This window comes from Toxotes jaculatrix, chromosome 4, assembly GCF_017976425.1.
Source record: "Toxotes jaculatrix isolate fToxJac2 chromosome 4, fToxJac2.pri, whole genome shotgun sequence".
Classification (NCBI taxonomy): domain Eukaryota; kingdom Metazoa; phylum Chordata; class Actinopteri; family Toxotidae; genus Toxotes; species Toxotes jaculatrix.
In genome coordinates, this window is record NC_054397.1 from 5351835 (window position 1) to 5377500 (window position 25666).

Below are 25666 nucleotides of genomic sequence, written 5' to 3' on the forward strand. Positions count from 1 at the left end.
TGCAGGGCACATGCTAAACAGCACTCAGACGGTTCTCTTTATGCATCTTGACTTCCTGTCGCAGTGTTTAAGTTTATGCATGAATTCTTGTCCCTGTGCCCTGTCCGACCTAAAAAACAAAAGTGCTGTTTTAGCTTCCTTTTTTTTTAAACTCTTTATTTTTAGGATAACAAAGTCATGAATCTTCATGACTCTTTGGTTTTTGAAATATTCTGGTTTAGTCAGATGATATTTCAGTTATATAACATCACCCAACCAACGGTGTTTGACAGGTTGACAATATCAAAATGAATCAAACCGTTTCTAATAAAACAGAACACAAGGCACTGAAGAAACAGTGCTGTCTGTTTTTGGGCAGCTGCTGTACCTCTTGTAATTTTGCCTTTGTAGTAAACTTCCTTAGACAGCCCTCCTTTCCCTCAGTGGGAATTCATGCTATTATCCCAGTCTTAACACTCAGAACATCCTCGCCTTCTGAAAATTGTTTTACTGGAGTGAGTGTATTCTTAATCCCATATCACTGTGTGTGATACTGATTCATTTACTCGTCTCTACTGCTTCACTTTAGCGAGTGTGTAAATGCTTCTGCAGAGGATCTGTTTGCGTATGCAGGGTAACTGTAGTGAGTAAGAGAGTGAGGGCAGCCTTGTTGCACCAGTGGCTTGTCTTTCAGGCGTATATATCTGTGGAGAAATCAATGCAGAATGTTGATGGGAGAGATATGTGGCCTCTGACTCTTCCCCCTCCTACACACAAATAGATGCGCGCACACACATACACACTCAGGCATGCATGCACACATGGTGGGTGAAGACAGCATTGATTTGAAGAGGATACTCTTGCGGTGATTACAGAGTGCTTAACTTGTTATTTCAAATGTATCTGCACTTGTGCACACATACTCGCAAACACTCTAGCAGATGCAAAACAAAAGCAAATAACAGCTTCCTACTCTGTTCTCCCTTTTTTTTCCCCCCATGTGTTTCAGACACATGATGCATGTGTGGAACGAAGGGCGCGACTTATCCTTTACTCCAGATGGTTACCAGGCCAACCCCAAATTGGTTGTCATTGTCCTGAATAGTGAAAGGAAGTGGGAGAAGGTAACAAATGGATACAGTTTATTTGCAGAGAAGCGTGGAAATTAAAAAGTCAAAACACTTTAATTAAGATGGCTGTCCCTGATTTTGTGTGCGTGTTTTGTGTGTATTTGTGCACACACAGATGGGCCGCTGGGAAAACGGGACTTTGTCGCTGATGTTCCCTGTGTGGCCGAGGTATAACTCCTATGGGGATGAGGACGCAGATGAAAACCATCTCTCCATCGTCACCCTGGAGGAGAAACCTTTTGTCATTGTCGACAACGTGGACATCCTCACCGGCACCTGCATGAGAAACTCTGTGCCCTGCCGCAAACATGTCAAAAAGTAAGTACCCACACACTCGATGTGGTAGTGAACAAATACACCCACATTTATCTACCTACCCACTACTCGCATGGAATCAAGAGCCATTTGAAAGCCACACTTGTTTAAAGGTACCGTGAAAAGGCTTATTCTCCCTGTACTGGAGGTGTTTCAGGAGGACCTGTTTGTTCTTAGCACAAATTAAATAAAAGTGGATGAAGGTGGTGTTGTTTCTTATTCTCAGGAAGACATTTGGCATTGTTAATTAGTTCCCCTGTAACCTACCAACTTTTACTGTTCTTCTGTTTTTTTTTTGTCTGTCTTAAATGACTAGAATCCCACCGCTCAGGCTGGTCTCAATCTGTCTGAGAACATAATCGTCAATCAGCTGCCCTTTGCTAGTCTACTTTTGTTCTACAAGGATCTATACAGGGCCCACTCATTTTTACTTTATATAATAATGACTCACCATCTGTTTGTCCTCGAGACTGAAATCCAAATCTATGTGGCTGTAATATATGCACACAGTAGCACTGAAACACCAGTTAATACCGAACTCAAAAGCTCCGTGGTCCATGTTGCAACTTGTTTGAAACTGCATGCACGTTCTTTACCAAGACAAACAGCTCTTGTGTAGCTCTATTTGTTTGTGTCATGAGAGAAGTTCCAGGTATTTGTTGACGAGTCAGATTCAGTGTAAACTAATTGTCGATCCTGCTCTACATGTCATGTCATGTGATTTTCCCCACACATCACTGACTGTTTTGTGTTCTTTGTCACAACACTAAAACACTGTCCCAACTTCTGTCAGAGAGTTTAACACATACTGGCAAAGTAGTTCTGTCAGCATTAATAATGAATTGCTCTGTGTTGCTGTCAGCTTGCTAATGCCAAATCCGTCGGTGCACTTGATTTTTGTGTCTGCTACATGTGTCGCCCACTGTGGTCTTCTTTTTTTCCATCGTGCCATTAATTCAGTGTGAATTATGTGTTGTTTTCGATGTACTGAATGTGCTACTTGTTTAAAATACTGCAATTACATATTAATAATGCTGCTTATTTATTATTTTCCGTTTGGTACATGTTGTCTATAAACAGTAACATTCATCTTATTCATGTACTATTCATTATGCTATTTCAATATTGTTTGTTTTTATTTGCATTTTCTTTTCATGCAATTTGTCGAGTACCTTCATTATTTAAAATGTGGCTTTGTATAGAAGAAAAGAAGTCAGAAGCAACACCCAAATGTGGAACTTAGCCACTACTGAAAACGAAACTCTCACTGAACTTCTCGTTCTTGGTTTCTATGACTGACAGAACGTAGCCCAAATGTGAATTTTCATCTTGAAATTTGGTGTGTGGATGCGCTTGACTTGAATTTTTTTCCACTTGACACTTGAAATTAAATTTGCACTAGAACTGAATTTACATGAATTTAGATTCATGGTTGGTAAATATTTCAGTCTTAGGAATTCACTGTTTAAGTATTCAGTAGGGATTGTTGCTAAAAAGATTCAAATCTTTATGCCTTTTTTTGGCTTCCATACAAAGGATGAAAACTATTTTTTCGACTAACTGGCACATTTACAGTTATATCTATAAATGTGCAGTATCCATGCAGGAAAAAAAAACCTTTAAAGAAAGAAGTAAACTCCAGCCTGACCTGTACCTGGAAACAGAAAATGAAAAGATGTTTAATCTGGGATGCTGCCCCACCCTTGTTATTTCCCATCTGAACTACTGCAACTCCCACCACGCCAAGTATTCTGTTCATCAGCTACAAACCATCCAGAACGGTGCAGCCTGCCCTGTCTTCAACCTCCCTAAGTTTGTCACCTCCCCCTGCTCCCCATGCTCCCCATCTCCCTCTCCCCTGGCTGCCGGTGGCTGTTCACATCAAATTCTAAATTCTGGTCCTGGCAAGGCTCCTCGGGGAGTCGCATGCTCATATCTGCAGGCTATGGTCTATCCGTATTCACTAGCCTGCGCTCTGCTACAACCAGCCACTTAGCTCTCCGCTCCCTGTGGCAGCTACGTCATCATTTCACCTGGCCTTGACTCTTCTCTCATCTTCTCCTCAATAGTGAAATGTCCTTCCCACTCCAGACGGGATAGCAGAAGTACTCCATACCTATTCAAATGTAAAAAATGCCTCTTTCCCCTGAATATCCCCATTCCCCATGTCCTTATTATGCACCTGCTGTTTAAAAAACATCTCTCATACGTGATACGTTCATCTAGATTTTTCCCTTCTTATTCTTAGCATGTCTTTATCTGATGTGATCCCAGGAATATTTCTTTATCTGTGATCTGTTATCTGTCGCTCATGGTAAAAGTATCAGCTAGTGGAAAGGTAATGTTTCACAAATTCATATTGACTTTGTTGTGCCACTTCATTAAATGTGTATGGGTTTTTTTTAAATGTATATATACATTTTTTTCCACCTCACCACCTCGTGATGTATATATCACTTTTTCCACTGCAACGATAGCAGTGAGCTGAAGACCTGAAATCATTCTTTGTTACAAATGACGGTTCTAACTGAACTGATTTAAATTCACATCACAATGAAACTAAACATAAAATGCAGAATTCATTTATTTTACTGCAAGTGAAGCATTTCTATACATTCATTTTGGCATTTCATTTATAAATTTGCTTTTAGATTGTAATTGTTTCCACATCATAGACTGTATATACTTCAAGATTTCAGATCAGTCCAGTCTATTTCTACACGTATGACGTACGCTTTCAGTAGTCTTCCCAGCAGAAAGCTTTGGTGCCTTCTTTCACATCAAACAATCCAATGGCCTTTTCTGTTTGAAAAAAACAAAAAAAATAACAACTTAAAAGCCTGAAATATTTTGCAGCCTTCTAAAGTGTGTAAACAATGCAGAAGTGTTTCTCAAATCGTCTGTGAAAGTAAAACTTTCTCAGAGAATCTTCCCGTGGATTTTTTTTTTTTTTTTGACATCTTGGGTTTTGCTCCAATTATCTGCTATGTATGGACACCTCAATAAGAGCTTCTGCATGACAGGACAAGGAATGTTTATTTTTCTCTCTCTCTGCTAATTTCTACGATTCTGTTCACATCTTAGCTCTTCTGTATACAGCCAGTCCAGAGTACATAGATAATAATCATAATTGCTGCAGATTTACTTGTGGTTTTGTGGTTTTGTGCTTCTGGTTGATCACTAGCCACTACGCAGTCCAAATGCACAACTAAAATCCATCTTTTCTAAAGTATTCTACTCATGACTGACAGTATTATTGTCAGAAATTCAGTGAATGTCAACGTTTCAACTAGACAATAGAAAATAATTAAAATTGTTCAGGATAATCATTAGGATTAGATCGAAGAGGATAGAATATGACAGGACAGTCTTTTTCTCTCTTTCTACCTCATATTCTCTCCTTGAAGATTTATATACTTTTTAAAAATAAATAGAATCCACCATATTAAAAGGTTTTCTGTCAGAGGGACTCAGAGAGAAAGAGCTGCAACACAACAACCGTCAAGTTTTTGATCCACGTAGTCATGACAACGCACACTGTAGGCACGGACAATTAGACGACTGAATCACTGTGTGTTGAAAGTTTGACTTGTGACCTGACCCGAGATTTCTCAACCTTTCTCCGAAGCGATCGCTGTAGAAGTCTGCGCGGTCACGGGGCAAGATGACTGGTCCCTTCTAGGCCTTCATTTCTGTTACACTGGCTGTCTCTGCGTCCAGCCACCCATGCGTCTATGCCTGCATCCATACATCCAGCCATCCATAAGTGCTACATTTGCTGTCACTATCACTTCTTCCACTTTATTTGTGAATGTTTGTTTATACAAAAGTATGACGTGAATCAAACAGATGCACTGTATGCGTACCTCAGGGAGTTTGTTGTTGTCTCTGTGTGTGTGTGTGTGTGTGTGTGTGTGTGTGTGCGTGTGCATAGTAACATAAGGACGTGAGGAATGGGGGGCATCATCTGGGAAGAGTGTATGTATACAGTATGTGTGCATTAGAACACCTGGGGCACATACTATGCATACACAGACTCACACACACAAATATCTATATTATTCTTGCTTTCTCTTTCACACACACACACACACACACACAATGCTGTGCCACAGATACGTTTGACTTGTGTTAAAAGATCTTTTTAATCCTTTGATGTTTCAGTTCTTTGACAGTCATTCTCTGTGTTCTCTCCGTGTGAATCCCTCCGTTCTTTATGAACTTTCTCTTGTATTTGAGTCAGCTAAAATGGCAAGTGAAAAGGTCACAGACTAACCGTTCTAATCCATATATGCTACATCAAAGATGGCTGACATGGGAACCGAATTAAGTTTTCATGAAAATGCTTTTGAAAATGCTGGTAGGGTTTAATAGATTATGAGAATCATTTGATTCAACAATTCAGTTTAGTTCACTGCTCCGAGGTCCTCGGGGATGGCTGTCAGAGAAGTTTACTTAAACATCCGTTTCCAACCTGTGCATCCTGTGTGTGTGGCTGCGGTTTGTGTAGGTATGCTTTTCGAGAAGTACCTCCTTATGGACAGGAGGAGAGAAACACAGTGGAGGAAGGGAGAAAAGGACAGAGTAGAGGAATGAGGAGAGAGAGACAAGGGGAAGGACAGCTGATATTTTAATCATGTGGGTTGGTTGTTCTGCAGCGCCCAGCTCTATTTAAAGCCCGGCAGCATCTGCTCAGTACCCCTGTGTTTTCATCTGGTTTGGTTAGCTGGCACTAAGGGAAACACACACACGCGCTCACACACACCGTACAAGCTCTGTCTGCCCTCCGGCAGTATTTATGGTTACTCTGCACTGTTATAATTCTAGTTTTACAGTTTGATGGAACCACCAGATGTGGAATGAGCAGGCAGCAAGAGTACAGTTACAATCACACTCCACGCATTTGCTTGTATAACAGTGAACTGTCCTCTGTTATAAAAAAAAATGACCTAATTGTGTTTGTGCATATGTGCGTGTGTGTCTGTATGTTTCAGTAACAGCACATCAGGAGGTTCCTACATAAAGCAGTGCTGCAAGGGTTTCTGCATTGACATTCTGAAGAAGATAGCGAGGAATGTAAAGTTTACTTACGACCTCTACCTGGTCACAAACGGAAAGCACGGCAAGAAGATCAACAACGTCTGGAACGGCATGGTTGGAGAGGTACTACCTACCTGTCTGTCTGCTACTATTATACTATACCAGTCTGTCTCTCTGAATTTCTATGGAGTTATTGAAAGAAATAATTATTCACTTTGTTAGGTTTTAATATTGATACCACTCTAATGTCTATGTGGTAAATATAAAGCTCCTGCCAGCAGCAGATTAGCTTAGTTTAGCAAAAAGACTGGAAACAGCTTGCCTGGATCTGTCCAGCTGTGCAAAAATCCACCCACTACCACCTCTGAAGATCACTAATCACACGCTGTGTCTTCCAGCTATAGTTTCAGGTCTTTATGCTAACCTAAGCTAACTGGCTGCTGACTGTAGCTTCATACTTAGTACATAGATATATATATCAGGCCTGTTACTTAAGTCTTATCAAGCGTAAAGTCATTATCACAATGTCACAATATTCTTTTACATTACTAATCATTTAAAGTGTCAGAAAAACAGAAAAAAAAATCCACCTCTCAGTATTTTGACTGTAGTGCTTGTTTCTCCATAAACTTTAACTCAACATGGAATTAATGATTAAAGTTTAACGCTAGTGTCATTCTATATCTTTATTCTTTATTGTCAGCAAGTACAATAAACTTCTCTACCCTATCTTTGGCACTCAGACAAAAAGCCCATTTGTTCCTAGCAAATGTTTAAAAAAGGATCACAAATATATAGTTTAAAAAGGTTCAGCAGTTTCCCAAAACTGCTGTCGTGTTTTTGCAAGCGTTACTCAAACAGAAGTAAGTAGTGCGTTTGTTGAAGACTGTTTGTAGCGGCGGATTAAAAACATAATTGGTGTTCTAGTGAGTGTTTACGCAACCAGGACGATGTGTCTGAGATTGATGCTAAATAAACCACAGTGCCCATGTTCATCCTGCTGAAGGAACATGTCACCCTGTGCAACAGTGTGTCTGACTGATGTGTTTTTAACAGTTTTTAGACAACAATGGAGGTCTGTGGCACAGAAGAATAAGACATGTCAGGCTTTGGATACACAAACAATACTTAATAGAAGGATCACTTCATTGTTGGTTTTGGTCTTTCTATGGCATTTGTTGACTTTAAAAAAAATTGAATATTGCCAGACATATCCTTTAAAGCTACAATCTGTGATCCAACTCTAAACAAAAGTGTCACCCCACTATAAACCCAGATCAACACAGGACTAAAAGGTGCTAATGCTTTTAAATTGATTCACAGATCTTTTAAAACATGATGTGACACCAGACAGCAAGAGGTAATGTTCTCAGATGGTGTAAAAGGTTTGTTTATATCATTATCGTCTGTTTCTAGGAGTAGAAACGGTCTATGTTTTCAAACACTATCGCTTCTGAGTCACCGCAAAAATCTAATTTGTCATCATTAAGTCACACTCTTTAATTTATACCTGTAATTTATATGGTCAATAATATTTCTTATTTGCTGCTTTGAAGTACACGTTAAGAAGCTCCTCAACAGAAGTGTGATCCCTTGAGGCTTACTTGATCGCTATTGTTTATCTTTTCTGGAAATGATTTATACAATCACAGATTAAATGAAAGCTAAGTGCTGTCAGAGTAAAATCCTTAAAGATCCTTAAAGGCTGAAACTGAAGCATAAAACGTCCCATAATGGTACCTGACAATATGATCCATGTTTATGGGAGTAGACCGCTAGAAGCCTTTAGACAATTAAATCTGAAAAAGCATAACGTTTTCCCACATACTAAAAATGACAGCTTTATGAGCAGAACCTCCGTCTGTCAGAATGCATTCAGACACCTAGAAATGGTGGCACTATGAAAAAGACAGCTGTATTTTTACTTTTCATCTGATATGGCTGGAAATGCCCTCCAACCATAGCTGACATTCTGCACTTATACCCTCAGTCACTGTGATATTTCACATCCAAAATAAAAAGGAGGAACATATCAAAGACGAATTGCATGATGTTGTCCAAATATTTACAGAGCTCAGTGTATTTATTTCTGTCAGCGTGGATGGTGAGTCATGCACTCGATATAACTATGGTGCTCTCTGTCTTCCAGGTGGTGTATAAGAAGGCAGTAATGGCAGTCGGTTCATTAACCATCAATGAGGAGAGGTCAGAGGTCATTGACTTCTCCGTTCCCTTTGTGGAGACTGGCATCAGCGTCATGGTGTCTCGTAGCAATGGGACCGTCTCCCCCTCTGCCTTCCTCGGTAATCTTTCCTTTTGTCTTCCTCGACTATAAATTTCCCCTTTTTTTTCTTTCTCCTTTTTATCTGTCTGTCCCCCAGCGAGCCGAATACTGGGGGCAGAAAAAAAGGAGGTGCTTACATGTTGGCAAAATCCCGCACATAAAATGGAATATTTTATTCAGACAGTATACGCAGGCCAAATTCCACTTGTACTCTGACTTTATCTGGGCCTCAACACCCTAAGCACATTAATATTTCCACCAGAGCAGAGGAAGTGGAGCGTGCCAGCTGTTTTTTGAAAAGTCAGCTCAGACAAAGCAGTCTTGATACTCGCCTCCTCTCCTCTCCTTCCTCGTCGTCCTCCTCCTCTCCTCCAGTTGTTCAGATGACTAGAAACTGAAGCGCTCCTCTGTGCTCGCCTAATGTCTTGTCTTGTCATTGGAGCGAGGCAGGGAGCGAGGGGATGTATTGGACCATGCGTGTGTTGGTCCCTGCGTATCAAGCCATGTGTCAGTATGCATGTGTGTGTGAGGGAAAAAAACGTGTGTGTGATACTGCACGAATATATTAGGACGTTTGTGTATTGAATCAAGAGTGTGTGGAGAAAGAAATATGCTTTGGCTGTATGTATGTTAAGGGGTGAATGCTTTGTGGGTGTGTGTGTATCTGAAAGTGTATTGTGTATGTTATTATGTGTGTGTGAGTGAGTGTGTGTGTTGAGCCTAGGCCAGGGTATCAGTGACGGTTCAGTATCTCTCGCACTCATATTAGAGGCACCTCAGCGCACAATCTCTCAGGGTTGGCTAACCCTGGTAGTCACATACTTACATATACAGTGACACACGCACGCACACACACACGCACGCACACACACGCACACACACACAATTTGTCTGGGTTCAGTGTCTCTGGTACTCATCTCACTCTCTGAACTCCTGCCCTGCTACACACCAGACACATGCAGACTCACAATCACACACGCACACGTGCACGGATCACCCTCAGTAGATCATATACACATGCCCACAGCAGGGCACATCAGATCACTTGGAGTTTGATTCCCCCCACCTCACCCCCTCTCTGCCTCTCCCCTTCCTTCTCTCTCCCCCCTTCCTTAACCATCTCCCCCGCCCCAGGCCTCTCCCTCTCTCAGCTCTCATCCAAGGGAATAATGAGAAATATGGAAATGTGCTCCGTCAAACTCTCTGTGACTAACTCTCCCTCTCCTCCCCTCCTCTCCCTCCTCCCTCACTCCGTCTGTCTCCCTTTCTCCCCTCTGTCTTCTCTATTATCTTCTTCTTGCTTTATCTCTCCCTTATCCCTGTTCTCTCTCTTTTTTTGCTTCTTCTCCTTCATTTCTGCAAGCCTGTCTCCTCTTTCTTTCCCCGTACCTCACTTTTCAAGCATCTCCTGCTCCTCCACAGTGTCTCTCTCTCATGTACTTGATTTTAACCCTCTCCCCCTCTCTCTCTCTCTCTCTCTCTCTCTCTCTCTCTCTCTCTCTCTCTCTCTCTCCTTCTCTCTCCTTCCTCTCAGAGCCCTTCAGTGCATCAGTTTGGGTGATGATGTTTGTGATGCTGCTCATTGTCACAGCCATCGCCGTCTTCCTCTTTGAGTTTGTCAGTCCGCTGGGCTTCAACCGCAACTTGGCCCAAGGCAAAGGTAGGCTTACACACACAAGATCAGGAATATCACACCGATCGTTTCTCCCCTGAGCAAGAAGCAGGAATCCAAGCTTCCCCGGAAGCAAAAGAAGTGACCTGTGATTACCCTGACTTTAGACCGTTAAGTTAATGTTACAGAGCATTAAGGATTCTTTATCCCAAAGCTAGTCACCAACACTGTTACCTGAGGCATCATCAAAAACCAGAACCTGGAGCTGCTCTGCTGGCAGTGAATTGGAGATTCATGTTGTGTTCACACAAAATTTAGTTTAACTTAACATTTAAATGAGCTTAAGGTCAATCCAGGTGTAGAAAGTGAATTTCTTTTGCTTTAATTTTCCTTTCAGCACTTCTGAGCACAGTTCAGTAAATCTGTACAGTGTGTTTAGCTTTTCATCTTACACACTGATTGAACAACAAATGCCAACCATGTAATTTTCTAACTATATATTTCCTTTACAAATAGTTTCACCTTTCAGGAGAACATTTAGAGAAATAAAATGATTCACTTGAGTTAGATGAGGCGGTCGGTACAACTCTCATACTATGCTAACTGGTTAGTTTAACCTAGCAGACTGGAAGCGAAGCAGTTAGCCTGACTGTCTAAAGGTAACAAGAGCTTTTCACCTTCCAAGTTAATGATTTTATTTGCATAATCTATGCAAAAAGTGTAAAACTGCATATCTTATTGTCACTGTGTTTGCAAGGCAATAAGCCAAGCTAGCTATTTCTCCCTGTTTTCAGTCTTCATGCTAATTTAAGGTGATCAGTTGTTGGCTGTTGCTTGATATAATTTTTTTTTTCATCAAATTTTTGACAAGCAAGCAAGCTTATTTCCCAAAATGATGATCTATCTATTTAATAGTTGGCTGACTTGTGATTTGTGATGCATTTTGTGCGTAAATCATTTCTATGGGCTCAAATTAGGGTCAAAAAGAGTTTGAGCTTGTAAAGTGATGGTCACAAATAATTCCACAGTTTGTAATTGTAAATCAGCCTTTTTAAATCTGCAAAATAAATGCAAAAAAAAGAGAGAGAGAGAGACTGTGAACGAATGATATCAGTGGTGAGGTTACACAGAGACGCTGTGAAAAAAGTGCTTTTGTGAACATGTGTGTACAGCGCACAAAGTTCCCATACTGTGTGTGACACTGAAGTAACGAGCACGGACCTCACAGCAAATACAAATCCTTTTTGTAGTTTTTTTTTCCTTTTCTCTATAAAATATTAATCCGAAAAACATCTTTTTAGATTTGGATGAGCCCAGCAGTTGGAAATCAGATCAGTCAGCCCATAGTGATTTACCTTTCCTACATTTGTCTGTGGCTTTGACTTGGTGGAAGTAAAGGTCGATCTACTCGATCAAAAGAACCTCATGTCTTCACCTAGTGATCATGCTGCTAACCCAACCAAATGCCTGTTGTCTACAATGGCTGTTTTGCAAAATTTGTGAGCTGGCATAAACGAGAATTAAAGCCAGTAATACGGTCACATTTTTACGATGCTGAATTGCCTTTCTTCCATGTATACAATATGTCCAGCCACATTACACAGCACCAGTTTAATAACAAATACATCAAATCAAGGAAACATGACGCCCTTATTGCAACTTTTCGTTTGGATGATTTTATGTAGTTAGAAATTGTATATGATGAGCTGCAAAACTTAGAACCACTCTTCATATTTATTTATTTATTTATTTTTTTGCAGTTGCTGGAAAGGCAACAGTAAGACAGGAAAGTCAGGGGGAAAAAATATATTGTAATATACACTGCTACATTATTACATGACTGGCTGTTTTTTAGCCCCACACCAACAGCTGAAAATGTGAGTGTAGGGTTTCTTACACCTTTACCTGCCTTGGTCCTTCTTGGTTCTCCAACACATAATCTTTTTTCACTGTTTCTTTTACATTACAACCTCTGCTCCACTTTTTTTCTCGCTCTCAGACCCACATGGCCCATCATTCACCATCGGTAAGGCCATTTGGCTGCTGTGGGGTCTGGTGTTCAACAACTCAGTGCCCGTGCAGAACCCAAAGGGCACCACCAGTAAGTTCATCGTATCAGTGTGGGCCTTCTTTGCCGTCATCTTCCTAGCCTCCTACACTGCCAACTTGGCTGCCTTCATGATCCAGGAAGAGTTTGTGGACCAAGTCACTGGATTGTCTGACAAGAAGGTGGGATTACACACATACGGACACACAGAAACACACGCACACACAGAAGAAACTAAATGCATTCACAGTCAGGGTTGCTCTTGTAATGGATGCCAGCCCTGCGGCCAGACAGGGCTCTCCAGGGAGCGCCCTTGGGCTTCAACAGCCCAAACCCTCTGGCCGTAGCTGTCACCACACTAACACTGCCAGCACAGCAGACCCACAGGCACACACACACACAGGCTGCATAGATCAAAGACGTGTGTGTTTGTGTTTGGATGTGTGTGTGTGTGTGTGTGTGTGTGTGTGTGTGTGTGTGTGTGTGTGTACTTTGCAGAGGCTGGCAGTGTCAGCAGAAGCCTAGCCAGTCTTACGCTAGACTGGACACACAATGATGATGACTGATGAGTCCACTCCACTGTCTCTCCCTCCTCCTTTCTCCTCCGTCTCTTCTTGTCACTCTACACTCTTCCTCTTCTGTCCTCACCCTGTGTCTCTCCTTCACTTTCACACTTTGGCTCTGTCTTTTACTTGGACTCCTTCCCCTTCCCCTCCTTGTTGACGCTTTTCTTCTTGCGGTCCCTCTCGTTGAGTCTCTTTGTTTTTCTTTTTCTTTTTTTTGTGCTCCTGTCTCCTCCTATCACTTTCCCCTTTAACAATCCGTCTCTCTTTTCCCCTCCTTCTTTCTCTCCCTGCAGTTCCAGAGTCCATACTCCTACTCCCCCCCATTTCGCTTTGGGACGGTTCCTAACGGCAGCACCGAGCGCAACATCAGGAAGAACTATCCAGATATGCATCAGTACATGACCAAATACCATCAGAACGGCGTTCAGGATGCACTGATCAGCCTCAAGACCGGGTACTGTAAACCTGTCAAGCCAACTCACATCAAGCTGAGATTTATTATACCTGAGAGGGTAATTCTGTTTGCAGACAGCATGTATTCGTAAGAACGTGAAAACAAACAAAAAAGACATTGCATCACACAGAAACCTGGCCCCATGGGGTCCAGCACTAGCTCATGCTAAAATGCTGCAGTAACTGTGCTGAGTGTTTCTGTCACTGACGGTAAAATGCAGACACTGTCTGCAAGTGCTCATTATAGAGTCTTGTTGCTGCTGGAAAGAGGGAGCTGCCAAAACAGAGCGAGTGTAATTTGTTCTGGAGTTTGCTACCTTTATTCTCCCTCCTAAACACACACTAATGGAAGGATGGCTGCAGTACTTTTATTTGTTCATTAGTTTTGTGCTTTGATCTTTGAAGTATTTTCCCCAAACATAATTTAACTTTTTGCATTTTCCCTTTTTTTTTCAATTACATTATTGTTACTACATATCAAATAGATAAGGTTTGTTTTTCCACATCTCATACATTAGGCTTTGTTTATACAACATCAGAACTGTATAATGAATGTCTGCGGCAGAATCATAAATGTTTAATTGAATTCTTAGGAAAAAAATGGTTGTTTGGACAAATACAAAGGAAAACACTGGAATCATGGTCAGAATTTCAGTGAAGTCGTAAAATAGGCTTTGAAGCATAATACAAAATGCTTCCCATACTGTAATGGATCTATACTGTCTTCGGATTCTTTGTATGGATATTAGCCTGGAATTCTCTGTGCGGAAACAAAATTCAAACTATTGCAACAACACATGCTCCATGTATTCATTTAACATATGGCCTTTGAACAGTTAAATTCAAAGTGTTTTATATTTCTGCATACATATCTAGACCGCCCTAGGGGGGTTGATTAGCACCAGGGCGTATTCAATGAATTATATTAAATCGTTTCTTCTTCTTTTTTTTTTTTTTTCTTATAATGAAGTTTAAAAACAGGGTTCTGCTGGTATATAGGCCGATTCCATCAGGTCCAGGCTACATTGTGTTTGGCTAAGAGTCATACATCAAACTGTTTTTGCTGAGCTCAGATATATCGGGCCCACATAGGGGGATTGGTTTGAATTCACCCTGTCACATCAGAATAATGACAAAACCTGCGAGTAAAAGAGAATAGCTGTGCTCGAACAAAGACATCCTCATGTGCGTGAATATTTACTCTTCCATCATACACACTAGAGAGTACTCTCAGTCATAGCCCGAGTCCAAATCTGATTTGCATGAGAAAATCCAGCTCCAGGAAACCAGGGCAGCGCGAGTAATCTAAGTGGTTTGTTTGTGGATGTGAGGAACACTGCTGCAGTCCCTGCACTGTACGTTATCAGGTTCAGTAGTGAAGTGTCAGTGTTGTGATCGTCAATTTCACAGAGCCCTGATTTTTTCCGTCTATTGGAGGCAAACCACAGATACAGTGCAATATAGTGGAATCACATGAAACAGATTTCAATTGAAGCAAAAGAAAAGACAAACAATATGTAAAAGTAACAAGCAGCATTGACGCTGGGATGCAGTGGGATCTGGAGGATCTTCTCGTAGCCATGTCTGTCAAACACATAACATAACGCTCACAGAAGTCGCTCCGATTCCTCACCAGAGCCACTAGCTCATCCATCTTCTTCTCCACTGATCTCACATTGCCCATGACGATAGAGGGGATAAAAGAAGATAAAAAGAAGATGATGTGACAGTGGTATTGATCTTCTCATCTAACTCTCTGCAAGACAGTGAATAAACGTATTTCCCGACAATACTGAAGTATTCCTTTAAAGTGTACTGGTGTCTCTTCGTGAACCCTCATCACTGGTTATGTATGTCTATGAGATTTGAGCAGCAGCCAAAGAAATGGTGTGATTTTCCCATCTTGAACTGTTTCATTCGAGTAGCTGTTAGAGATCTCAATAGGGACAACTATAAATTGTAAAAATTAAAATTTTTTTGCCCTTATAATAATGTAATGGCAACGTAAGGACAGCTGTGGCAGGTCGCCCGCTAATCCGAAGGTTGGTGGTTTGATCCCCTCCTCGCTCCTCCGGTCCGCATGTCAAAATGTGGGGACGGAACCACATATTCATACTGAACCAGAAATTTCCTTCGATGTGTGTGAATTGTTCCTCCTGAATCCGAGGTTCGACTATCGGCTGAATCCTCCTCTCCAGCACTCTGGCGTAGACTTTCCCAGGGAGGCTGAAAAGTGTGATCCCCCTATAGTTGTATGTGTGTGTGTGTGTTAGTAAAAGCGCTGTATGCATAGAAAAAGCTCAGTATGAATGTGTGTGTGAATGGGTGAAGGAGCCTTTAGTCCTCAATACAACGAGCGAAGCGCTATATAAATGCAGGCTATTCACCATTTAATAATTTGACAGACCCCTGTGATCCTTTAAAGGTGGGAGCCACTGTTCTTGATAGTAAATCCACGATGCGTCCTTCTCTTACAGAAAGCTGGACGCTTTCATCTACGACGCTGCGGTGTTGAACTACATGGCCGGCAGAGACGACGGCTGTAAGCTGGTGACCATCGGCAGTGGTTACATCTTTGCCACCACTGGTTATGGTATCGCCCTGCAGAAAGGGTCCTACTGGAAACGACTAGTTGATCTGGCCATACTGGGCATCATAGGAGATGGTGAGGCGCTCGGACGCACACACACATTCTGCACCATCGCAGTCACACTGCGCTGAGGTTTAAGTTTCTAAGTCATTGCAGGTCTTTAGTGTCGTTACGGTCATGCCGTTGCTCAGCTTTCCCTCCTGCTTCCCCCTCCCCCGACTCTCTCCCTCTCTCCTCCCTCCCTCTGTCAGAAAGCTATCAGGGGCTAGTCTTAACACACCATTTCATCATCATTACTCCGTGTGTGTGTGTGTGTGTGTGTGCCTGCCCACTGTGTCCTGTTATGTTTACTCCTCCAGATTGTTCTGTATAATAAGCCGTGAGATGGTGAGAATGGAAGAAAGAGAATGAGCCAGACAGAAATCAAACTGCTGAAACCACTAAAGTGCTTCACTTCGCACCCGGCCTTTTTATTCGGGGCAAACACCTGCATGCTCAAGCACACATACACGTGCTCACACACACGAATACACTCGATCTGATAATAATTCCTCCCATCTTTCCTTATCACTCCATCACTATCAATTCTTCCCCCTCCTCCTACAGCCCTTTTTTCACTCCACCTCCTGTCTCCTTTCCATTACGATCTATTTACCACTTCACCTCTCTTCCCTCCTCTCTTCTCCTCTCCATCTTCCCTCGTAATGATACGCCCTTTTTCCCACTACACCTCACTTACTCCCTTTACTGCCCAACCCCATCCTCCCTTTTTCGCTCTCCCTCCTTCTATTCCTTTACCTTGTTCCTCACCTCTGCCTTTTGCTGCCATCTTAGACCTTCACTTTGCCTTTTCTCTACCTTTCTAACAGGTGAGATGGAGGAGCTGGAGGCCCAGTGGCTGACTGGGATCTGCCACAATGAGAAGAACGAAGTGATGTCCAGCCAGCTGGATGTGGACAACATGGCAGGGGTCTTCTACATGCTGGCCACGGCCATGGGCCTCTCGATACTCACTTTTATCTCTGAACACCTTTTTTACTGGAGGCTGAGGTACTGCTTCACTGGTGTCTGCTCTGGAAGGCCGGGTCTGCTCTTCACTATCAGCAGGGTGAGGAAAAGGAAGTGTTTCCAATAACTCTGTTCCACTGCAGGAACCTTTCCCAGGAAGCTTACCCCTATTCTGACAACGGGAAGTAGGCCCAGTTTTGATTCCTGGGAAGCCGTTTTTGCCATTTTAGACACTGCTGTTAAAATTTGCGGTGCTGAACCCCACTTACTGATCAAACATCATCCTCAGGAGTGCAACAACGAATGTACAGCATTGATTCAGACTGTAAGAAATCACGGGTTGTTGCAATATCAATATCAGGATTTGGGATGGAAATTTCTTGTGAAGTTATTGACATTTAAACATTAAAGCTGACTTGTAGACTACTCTTAAAAAAAAAGTGAGATGAAGTCAGAGAGTGGGCTAAACACACAGAGACTCAGAACGAGGAAACTGTGTTTACATACTGACGCAGAAAAATAACAGAAAAACACTAAGCACATTGCTGGGACTTTGAAGACAGGCGGCAAACCTTTGTGGTGTTTAACAACATCAGTTCAAACATCACAGTAAATTACAAAAACAGTTACTCTGTTCCTGTCTTGTTGTGCACAAAGAATGCATCTCAAACAAAGCAGTCGATTTTTAATCCTTTATCTGTCTAATTTGCCTAATCTTCCTGGTTCCTCAGATGTGGTGAAAATGCAAGCTGGAATGCGCAGAAGGGACTTTTAGTTGTGTGAGCGCCTGAAATGTGTCTGAAAATCTGTGGACATCTATATATGTGTGTGTATTTGTGAAAAACACAAAAGCTACTGTTAAGATATAAGAAGGAATCTGTGTATGTATGTGTGTGATAAAACAGGAAAGAGGGGGATAGTGTGATTATAGAGCCCAGCTGAGGTAGAGATGAATTTACTGCGGCGCATATGGACGGCAGGATAGAGGACTCGAACAGCTAAGAGGATGAGAACGTGGACACACACTCATATACGTACACACAAAGCACTCCTTTTCTCTCACCCACACACACACACACACACACACACACACACACATTTACACAAGTCTGGTCTAACAAAGTTAAAAATGGTTTCACATATTCAGGGGCAGTGAGGTGAGGGACAGGCTTGACCACACGCTGGCCGACAGATATACAAATGCACACACACTCTCAAACCTAAATATACGCACACAAAACAGAAATGGGCACACCCAGACGGACCATTCTTTCATTATTCATTTGTCATGTCTCTGTGTTAGGCAGGGCTTTTATTCCAGACGAGCAGCATTTCACACATTAAGTATTTTACAAAAAGAGTGTGATGTGTGTCTGTGTGCGCGCGTCTGTCTCCCAGTGTGTGCATGCCGTTACAGCCGCGATGCTGGAGGTTAAGTGGCTCTAGGAAGAACATCTCCTTGCACTCAAAGGCCCCCTCCAGTGACATCATCACCTAAATTTAATTTTCTAGGCGCCTCTGAAAGCAGTTCATCTAAAAAAGTGGCGATTATCTCTTCTAGTCACATTACTAAACAAAATGAGGTTAGGTTGTGCATTAGACGCACTGGAGGAAAGGATCCAGAGGTCTCTCTTAATTTACCTTGCAAGAAAATTAGTCTCGTGCACATTTGAACTTTTTTTTTGTGAAGTCACTGAATTGAGAATGAAGTCTACTCTTTCTGTTGTCTCCCTCTCCTGCTTTCCTTAACTTTTTCTTTGCTTCGTTGATTTCTTTCCCGTTTTCTTTCCTCTCCCCTCCACTCCTCCTCTCAGGGTATATGGAGCTGCATCCATGGCGTTCATATAGATATGAAGAAGAAGACTCCTGAGCTGGACTTCAGTCCTCAAGCCAACATGCTGCACCTGCTCAAGTCTGCAAAGTCCATTGCGATGTCTTCTCCCAAACGCAACACTGTCCTCTTGCAGCCTAGCATCCTAGATATGATGTCAGGGAAAGGTACTGTAATATCATTATGCACAGTACACTATACACTCAGTATTATAACATTTAAGATGAAAACGTATTGATTCTACCTGTGGCACCTGTGATAAGATTTCCCACACGTACAGAGGTCACCCTGCCTTTTCTATAGTGTGTGTATGCATAAGTAAAGGTGACTCCCTTCACCTTGTTGTGGACTCCCAAGCTGTAATCACATTGACTGTCATACACAAGCTCGCCTCATGATTAGAAACACATTATGTGGTATACACAGCTTGCCAGGGCGATAGATAAAGTATCAGCTAACTGGCTGAGCATCCATCCAAACATCAGTCTATTGTATCTGCTGTCTGAGGTGCATCTCTCCTTGTCTCCTAGGTAACTCACTCCATAGTCTGCCTCCGAAGGGTCCTGGTCTCTATAGCAACGCCGCTGGTCCACAGGGTTTCCTGTCATTGTCCGGGCGACACAAAAACCTCCTTAACAATGCTGCACCATTTCCCGGGCAACAAAAAGCCCCTGTTCACCAGACCAGCCCCAACAAACCTCAGTTGTCAATCACCAACGACAACGGAAAGACCCGCCTGACCGGGCCGGCCTGCTCTGCATCAAAACCTCGAGCCCTGTGGAAGAAAAGTGTGGAGACACTGAAGACCCAGCCTTCTGTCGTATCTCCCGGCCCTGGCTCAAGCCCTACCCCAACATCTGGACCTGGACCTGGACCTCCACCAATGAAGAGCCAGCGCTATTTGCCTGAAGAGCCGCCGCACTCTGACATCTCGGAGTGCTCCAGCCGGCCGCAGTCACACAAAGATTCAGATTCAATGGCGGCGAGGGGTGGATTTAAGCCTATCAATCAGCTGAGGAAGAGGGGTGGGGGAGGAGGAGGGGGAGGAGGTGGGGGCGGAGGGTCCAAGATCTACTCCATTGACTCAGACCAGGCCAGTCTCCAGTCAGCTCCCCCCTACCAGCGAGACAGCCAGGGGGGAGGTGACGACCACAGTTACCCCCCTGACCTGTTTCCACCTGACAGCACATACACATCACACACACACTCACACTCCCACCAGGCGGACGCACCCATTTTGCAGCTTAGCGCCAGCCTGCTGCATCACAGTCACAGCGCTGAGGCTGACCTGCACTCCCTGAAGGACAAGAAATACAGCACCTACACACACAGCGGGTATCACATTCAACAGAAAACACAAGCAAACATGTCTCAAGTACTTTTATTGTCTTCTCGTGTGTAATCCTTGTCATCCTCTCTCCCTTTAGTGTGAAGGACAAGGCTGGAGGTTCATTTGATGCTCCAGGTGCAGGTCCAGGGACACAAAGCGTCAAACCCGGTCACTGTCGCTCCTGCCTGACCAAGCTGAGTGGTTACTCTGGCCTCTACACCGTTCGCTCACCACAGGCTCGCTGTGATGCCTGTGCCCACCTGGGAAACCTGTATGACATCAGTGAAGACCACCTCCACTCACACTACTCCCACGCACACACTCACCCACACAGTGGGGACATGTTTACACACTACCTTCCCCAGAGCGAGTTGGGCCTGGTGGGCGAAGGGGACGGGCTCGTCAGCCACTTCGAGCCCTCTCCTCCCTCTCCGTCTCCTCTCCCCACTTCCTCGTCGGCTCAGCACCTCCAGCTGAGTCGTCAGCACTCCTATGAGAACATGCTTCCGGACAACGTTCCCGAGCGGCAGTCGCAGCCGCACACCCACCTGCGGGGGCTGAGCCTCCCTGACAGAGATAGGGAGAGGGAGTTGACCCTGGACGAGGGGGCCTATGCTAATGTTCTCACAATGCGCTCTGATCGTCCATTCAGCAGCCGCAGCCCCCCCTCTCCGTCACCCTCGCACCACCACAGTCTGGACACCCCAATGCCCCTCCCGCGGCGCTCAAAGAGTCTCTTCCCCGATCGGCCCTCTCACAACCCTTTCCTCCAGTCAGCCCCTGGCACAGCACAACGAGATCCCGCCCCCCAGGCTGTCACACGCATGCCACAAAGAAGTTCTGCCCACGAGCTCTATAAGCAGCGAATGCCGCTGTCGCTTACTCTTGGTAACCATGGCAGCCATCACGTCAACCAGCATGGCGGCCATGTTGACCAACAAGTGTTCTACCCTCAGCAGGAGCCCCCTGTGGTGGCTTACATGGTCCCACCTGCTGCCTCTCAGCCAATGAGCTATGTGACAGCGCCGCGAGCCTCCAGCGCAGGTGGCAACCGGCCCCGGCTCTACCGCCGCATGCCCAGCATCGAGTCTGATGTCTGAGAGTCACACACAACACACCTGCTCTCACTGAAACACACTAACACACACGCATGCAAGAAAGAGGTGTGTGTGATCGGACCAGGCAGCTCTGATTCTAAGCACATCTACAAAAACACACACACAGACACACACACAGGTGAAAGACAGGAGGGTCTGCTCTGGACTAAAAGGTTAATAGTGATGCTGAGTAAATAAATCATTGTTTCTTTATCACACCCTCTATAGGGCAGGGTTGGGCCCACAGGGACACCTGGAGGCACAATACAAGATGAAGAGTGTGTGTGAGTGTCAGTGTGTGTACTAGCCTCAAGCTGTGGGCAACGAGGCAAAAACTGAAAATACGTCTGACAAGACAGATGGAAATCCTGGTGGAATAAGAGGGACACTGTGCGCAGAGTCTAAGAGCAACAGTGGGATCAGATGGAAGACACGGTGGAGTGTTTGGAAGAAGAGCCGACCTGTCCCGCCCTCTCACCAGCCTCTTGGAGATGAAGGGGACACAGAAAACCCCTTTCTTTCTGAGATTACACACACACACACACACACACACACACACGCACACACCCATACATACATATTTCAGCTAAACACACCCGCCCCTCTCCAGGACTCTCCTGTTGCACTATGATTTCTGCAGTCAACCTATATGTTGTCTGAGCCTCCAAACTGCACTGCCAGCATGGCTTAAAGAATAGTAAACTACACTAGAGTAATCCTTGACTTGAATGGAAATTACTATCTATGTAATAGACTAGACTGGGAGGCGGGCAGCTCGTGCAGCCCGCGCAGATGTACAAACACTCGAACACACACACACCGTGTCTGTTTTTTGGGGGACGTGGAAAAAACTACCGACTGTTTGTTTTCGTTGATGTCAGTTAATTGAACATTCCAAAAAGTGGACCAAACATGGCCGCCCGTAAACGCCTCTCAGGATGAGAGTGTGTGTTCTAGTGTTTCTAGATCTAGAGACATACAGTATAGCATCCTTGCTTCCTCTCTTAGCTAGCCTTCAGGTCATACTGCATGCTTCCTACTGCCCTGTGTTACAGTTAAACTCCTATACAGGGTCATATGTGCACACACTCGCACACACATATATATATGCACTCACACACACGCATATGCACATACACAGTAGTCTAGGGTAGTAGTTTAGGGTGGGTGTGTGTGTTGAGGCTATGAGATAGCTTCTCTTTGTGCACTTTGTAGATTTTATACCCTGCCACCTAACACAGACGTTTGACCAAAAACACTTTTATACTGAAAAATATGAATATATTCTCAGTCATTCGCTGGACAGACGTTTTCTTTTCTCTTATTTCTCTTTGACATTGGGTTTTAGGGCACCATTAAGGGCACAGTTATGTCAGTTTCCATTGTGAGGTCAGAAGTTTTACAGTATTAGATAATGGGTACAGCATCATACAGTATACACAACACCAACTCTTAATCTTTCTCTTCTTTTTTAAACCTTTACTGAGCTCATCTGATGTTATAGCCTTCTTCCTACATCAGTTTTTCTCTTCCTTTTCTTAATTTCCTCCTTTGTCTTTTTGCTGCTTCCCTGCTTCTTTCTATAGAGTAGATTGAATATCAGAAGAATAAAGTTCAGTCGTGGTGTTTAAAAACTCAGCATATTGTTGGAAGTCACTTAATATCAGTAGTCGTAAGAATTCATCAGATTCAACTCCGGCTCTCGTAGGATACAGTACTTTTTTCTAATAACTTTCTATGTCGAACAAAAGAACTCAAGGCCCATTTTAATGTTTCCGTAGTGAATTTAGAGGCTGAGTGCATCACTGTTGCAGATTTACTCATCAAATTAATACTCCTGGACGAGCGCCAGAGTAGCTGGTACTTGTGTGGCGAGAACGCGGCACTGTGTTTCAGCAGGGAAGAGTCACGTGGCAACGCGGAGAGTTTGCAAAGTGACTCGGTACAGAGGCAACACTCACTCACACGCACACATACACACACACGCACATACTCAACGAGCTGGCAATGTGTGTATGAGTGGTCTAGAAATCCATAATCTACTGAGTAAGGGCATTGATTTTTGAGCACATGGATTTTGATGGAAAAAGGACTTGATATCCCATTAGCTAAACATCTGTCTCTATTCTCTTTCTCTCTATTATCTATTATCTATTATCTATTCTCTCTCTCACACACACAAACATACACACACACACACACATCTATATTTATGGCTGCAAAGAATGCAAGACAGAACAAAGAAAAAAAACGCGCCTTCAAACGGTGAACGCTGCCCCTCTTTTGGTAATCTTAACAGGTTTGGTGTGTGAGTTATATGCACAATATCAGGTTGCAATATTATACTTCTGTACAGAGAAATCTTTGTTTTAAATGTTAGAAACTGATTTCATTTGTTTGATTTGAATGGTATTAAGTGTTGAATTCATTTCAATAACAACGTGGCTTTTTATTCTGCTTCTTAAAAAAAAAAGACTGGCATGTTTTAGATTCTTGTGTGATTTTCTTTTTCTTTTCTTTCTTTCTTTTTCCTCCGGTGTGTTGTTGGTTGGTTGGTTGGGACCTCACTGTACAGTCCTCACTGCTTGGTTAAAAGACTAGTTAACTATCCTGGTCAGCTAACCAGTTAACTAGTCACACATAGCTGGGTCTCTCTTCTGAATCACACTCAATGAATAATGATAGTCCAGCCTGTGTGGTTACCCCCTCCCACCCCCTCCCACCCACATAGTTCTCTTCCACTACGAGTCTGCGCTGTTTCTCTGAGTGTGAACTAGTGTGTGTGTGTGTGTGTGTGTGTGTGTGTGTGTGTGTGTGTGTGTGTTTTACACTGTGCAGGCATTTATATAAGACAGAGGATGATATGTGTATTTAGAGATTGTTTGTGGTGCGTGTGTGTGCTTGTGTATGTGTGAGTGTGTGTGTGTACTTTTCTGTATTCTCTTCCCTTCGTCCCACACATAACATTTGACCTGGCTCTTACTCATACAACACAAATACAGTCACATACACACACTCACACAAACACACACATGTTGCGTCTGTACTGTTGTGGTGAAGAGAGCGTGTAGAATGAGTTTTGTATGTCCACCATCACACAGATTTTTACACCAACCTTTTGTTTTATTTTTTGATTTTTTAAATTGCATGACGTGCTCGTGTTTCTGGTGGTACCTATTTTGCTGCAACACCTGAGTTCTCCCTGAGTTAGACCTTCTGGGTTACATGTACCAACGTTCCCCTCCACCCTGGTTAGTGCACCATGTCTGACCGGGGCCCCGGATAGTTGGACTCCCCGGCTCCTGCACAACCCCAGCCACCAACGAGGAACACGTTGGAAATGTTCCCAGGCTCAGCACATGTCTTATTTTGGCCCGGGTGTACACACATATACATATAGTTCTGGGTGGATGGTGTGCGTTGGGGTGTAGTCCTCTGGGTCTCCCTGCTGTGTATCTCACTTGTGTATAAGTTCAGGGGTTTCTAAGCTACTAGTTGTGTTGTAAATACTACCTTGTCACTCAGTACCTCTGTACAATCTGTAAATAAGTAAAGGTTACATTTTTCTACTTGTCTGGGTCTTGTTAATTAAACTACCCATCTATTAATCTATGAAGCATGCCTTATAAAAAGCTAATAAGTTGCATCTAATGTATAAATATTTGACAAAACCTCCATTAAAGCTTTATAGGTCAGTAATAAGCCACTGATGAGGACAATTTTGGAGTGGCTGTATTGAAAAGAAGTAATGAGTACTTATGTTCTTGTCAAGAATTAGATAAAAAAGATTGATGCCACTCTCATGTTTGTTTGCTAAGATGGAGGCAGGAGATGCTTAGCTTAGCTTAGCTTAGCTTAGCTTAGCTTAGCTTAGCTTAGCTTAGCATACAGACCACAGGCTGTTGTTTATATCTTGTTTATTAAACAAACAAGATATGTAGTTATTTATTGAACTTTAGAGGTGCTGGTAAGATGCACCTCTAAATGTGAAGCTATCAGTTTATCAGTAAACATCACTTGAACAAATAAATATCACTTTGTGATAAGTTGTTGAGGACACTCTGCAGCTCTTTTATGAAGTGGTGAAGCTGATTCATTTCTAAAAAGTTAAAGCAAGCTATGCAGGAGGATACAACCAAGGTTGCCATTAATCTGTCATTACTGATCTATAAAATTTTAATAGATTATTTAACAGTAATACACCCATTAATTCCACTTAATTCCAATGTATAGACCTGTAAAAGTTTGCATAGTTAGAAGAGACCATCTACCTATACCGCTTACAGTACTTCACAAGGTGCTTCTAAAATTTGTAATTTATTAATGGTTGATATACCATGACCAACAGACTGACGTCATTTGACCACTTTGGTCCAGACCGAAA

The 25666-nt window shown here is 43.1% G+C and overlaps 1 protein-coding gene across 1 annotated transcript in view; it reads left to right on the top strand.

Moving 5' to 3' along the window:
- The window catches only part of grin2ab (glutamate receptor, ionotropic, N-methyl D-aspartate 2A, b), an 84804-nt gene extending 63519 nt beyond the window's left edge, over positions 1-21285 (top strand). The window contains exons 9-20 of the mRNA XM_041036241.1: positions 989-1103; positions 1225-1427; positions 6419-6587; positions 8614-8767; positions 10283-10408; positions 12360-12589; positions 13267-13427; positions 15904-16091; positions 16886-17124; positions 18839-19022; positions 19386-20190; positions 20283-21285. Coding sequence (XP_040892175.1) covers positions 989-1103; positions 1225-1427; positions 6419-6587; positions 8614-8767; positions 10283-10408; positions 12360-12589; positions 13267-13427; positions 15904-16091; positions 16886-17124; positions 18839-19022; positions 19386-20190; positions 20283-21285 — 3577 coding nt within the window. The remainder of the gene's footprint in view (positions 1-988; positions 1104-1224; positions 1428-6418; positions 6588-8613; positions 8768-10282; positions 10409-12359; positions 12590-13266; positions 13428-15903; positions 16092-16885; positions 17125-18838; positions 19023-19385; positions 20191-20282) is intronic.
- The last annotated feature ends 4381 nt before the right edge of the window (positions 21286-25666 follow it).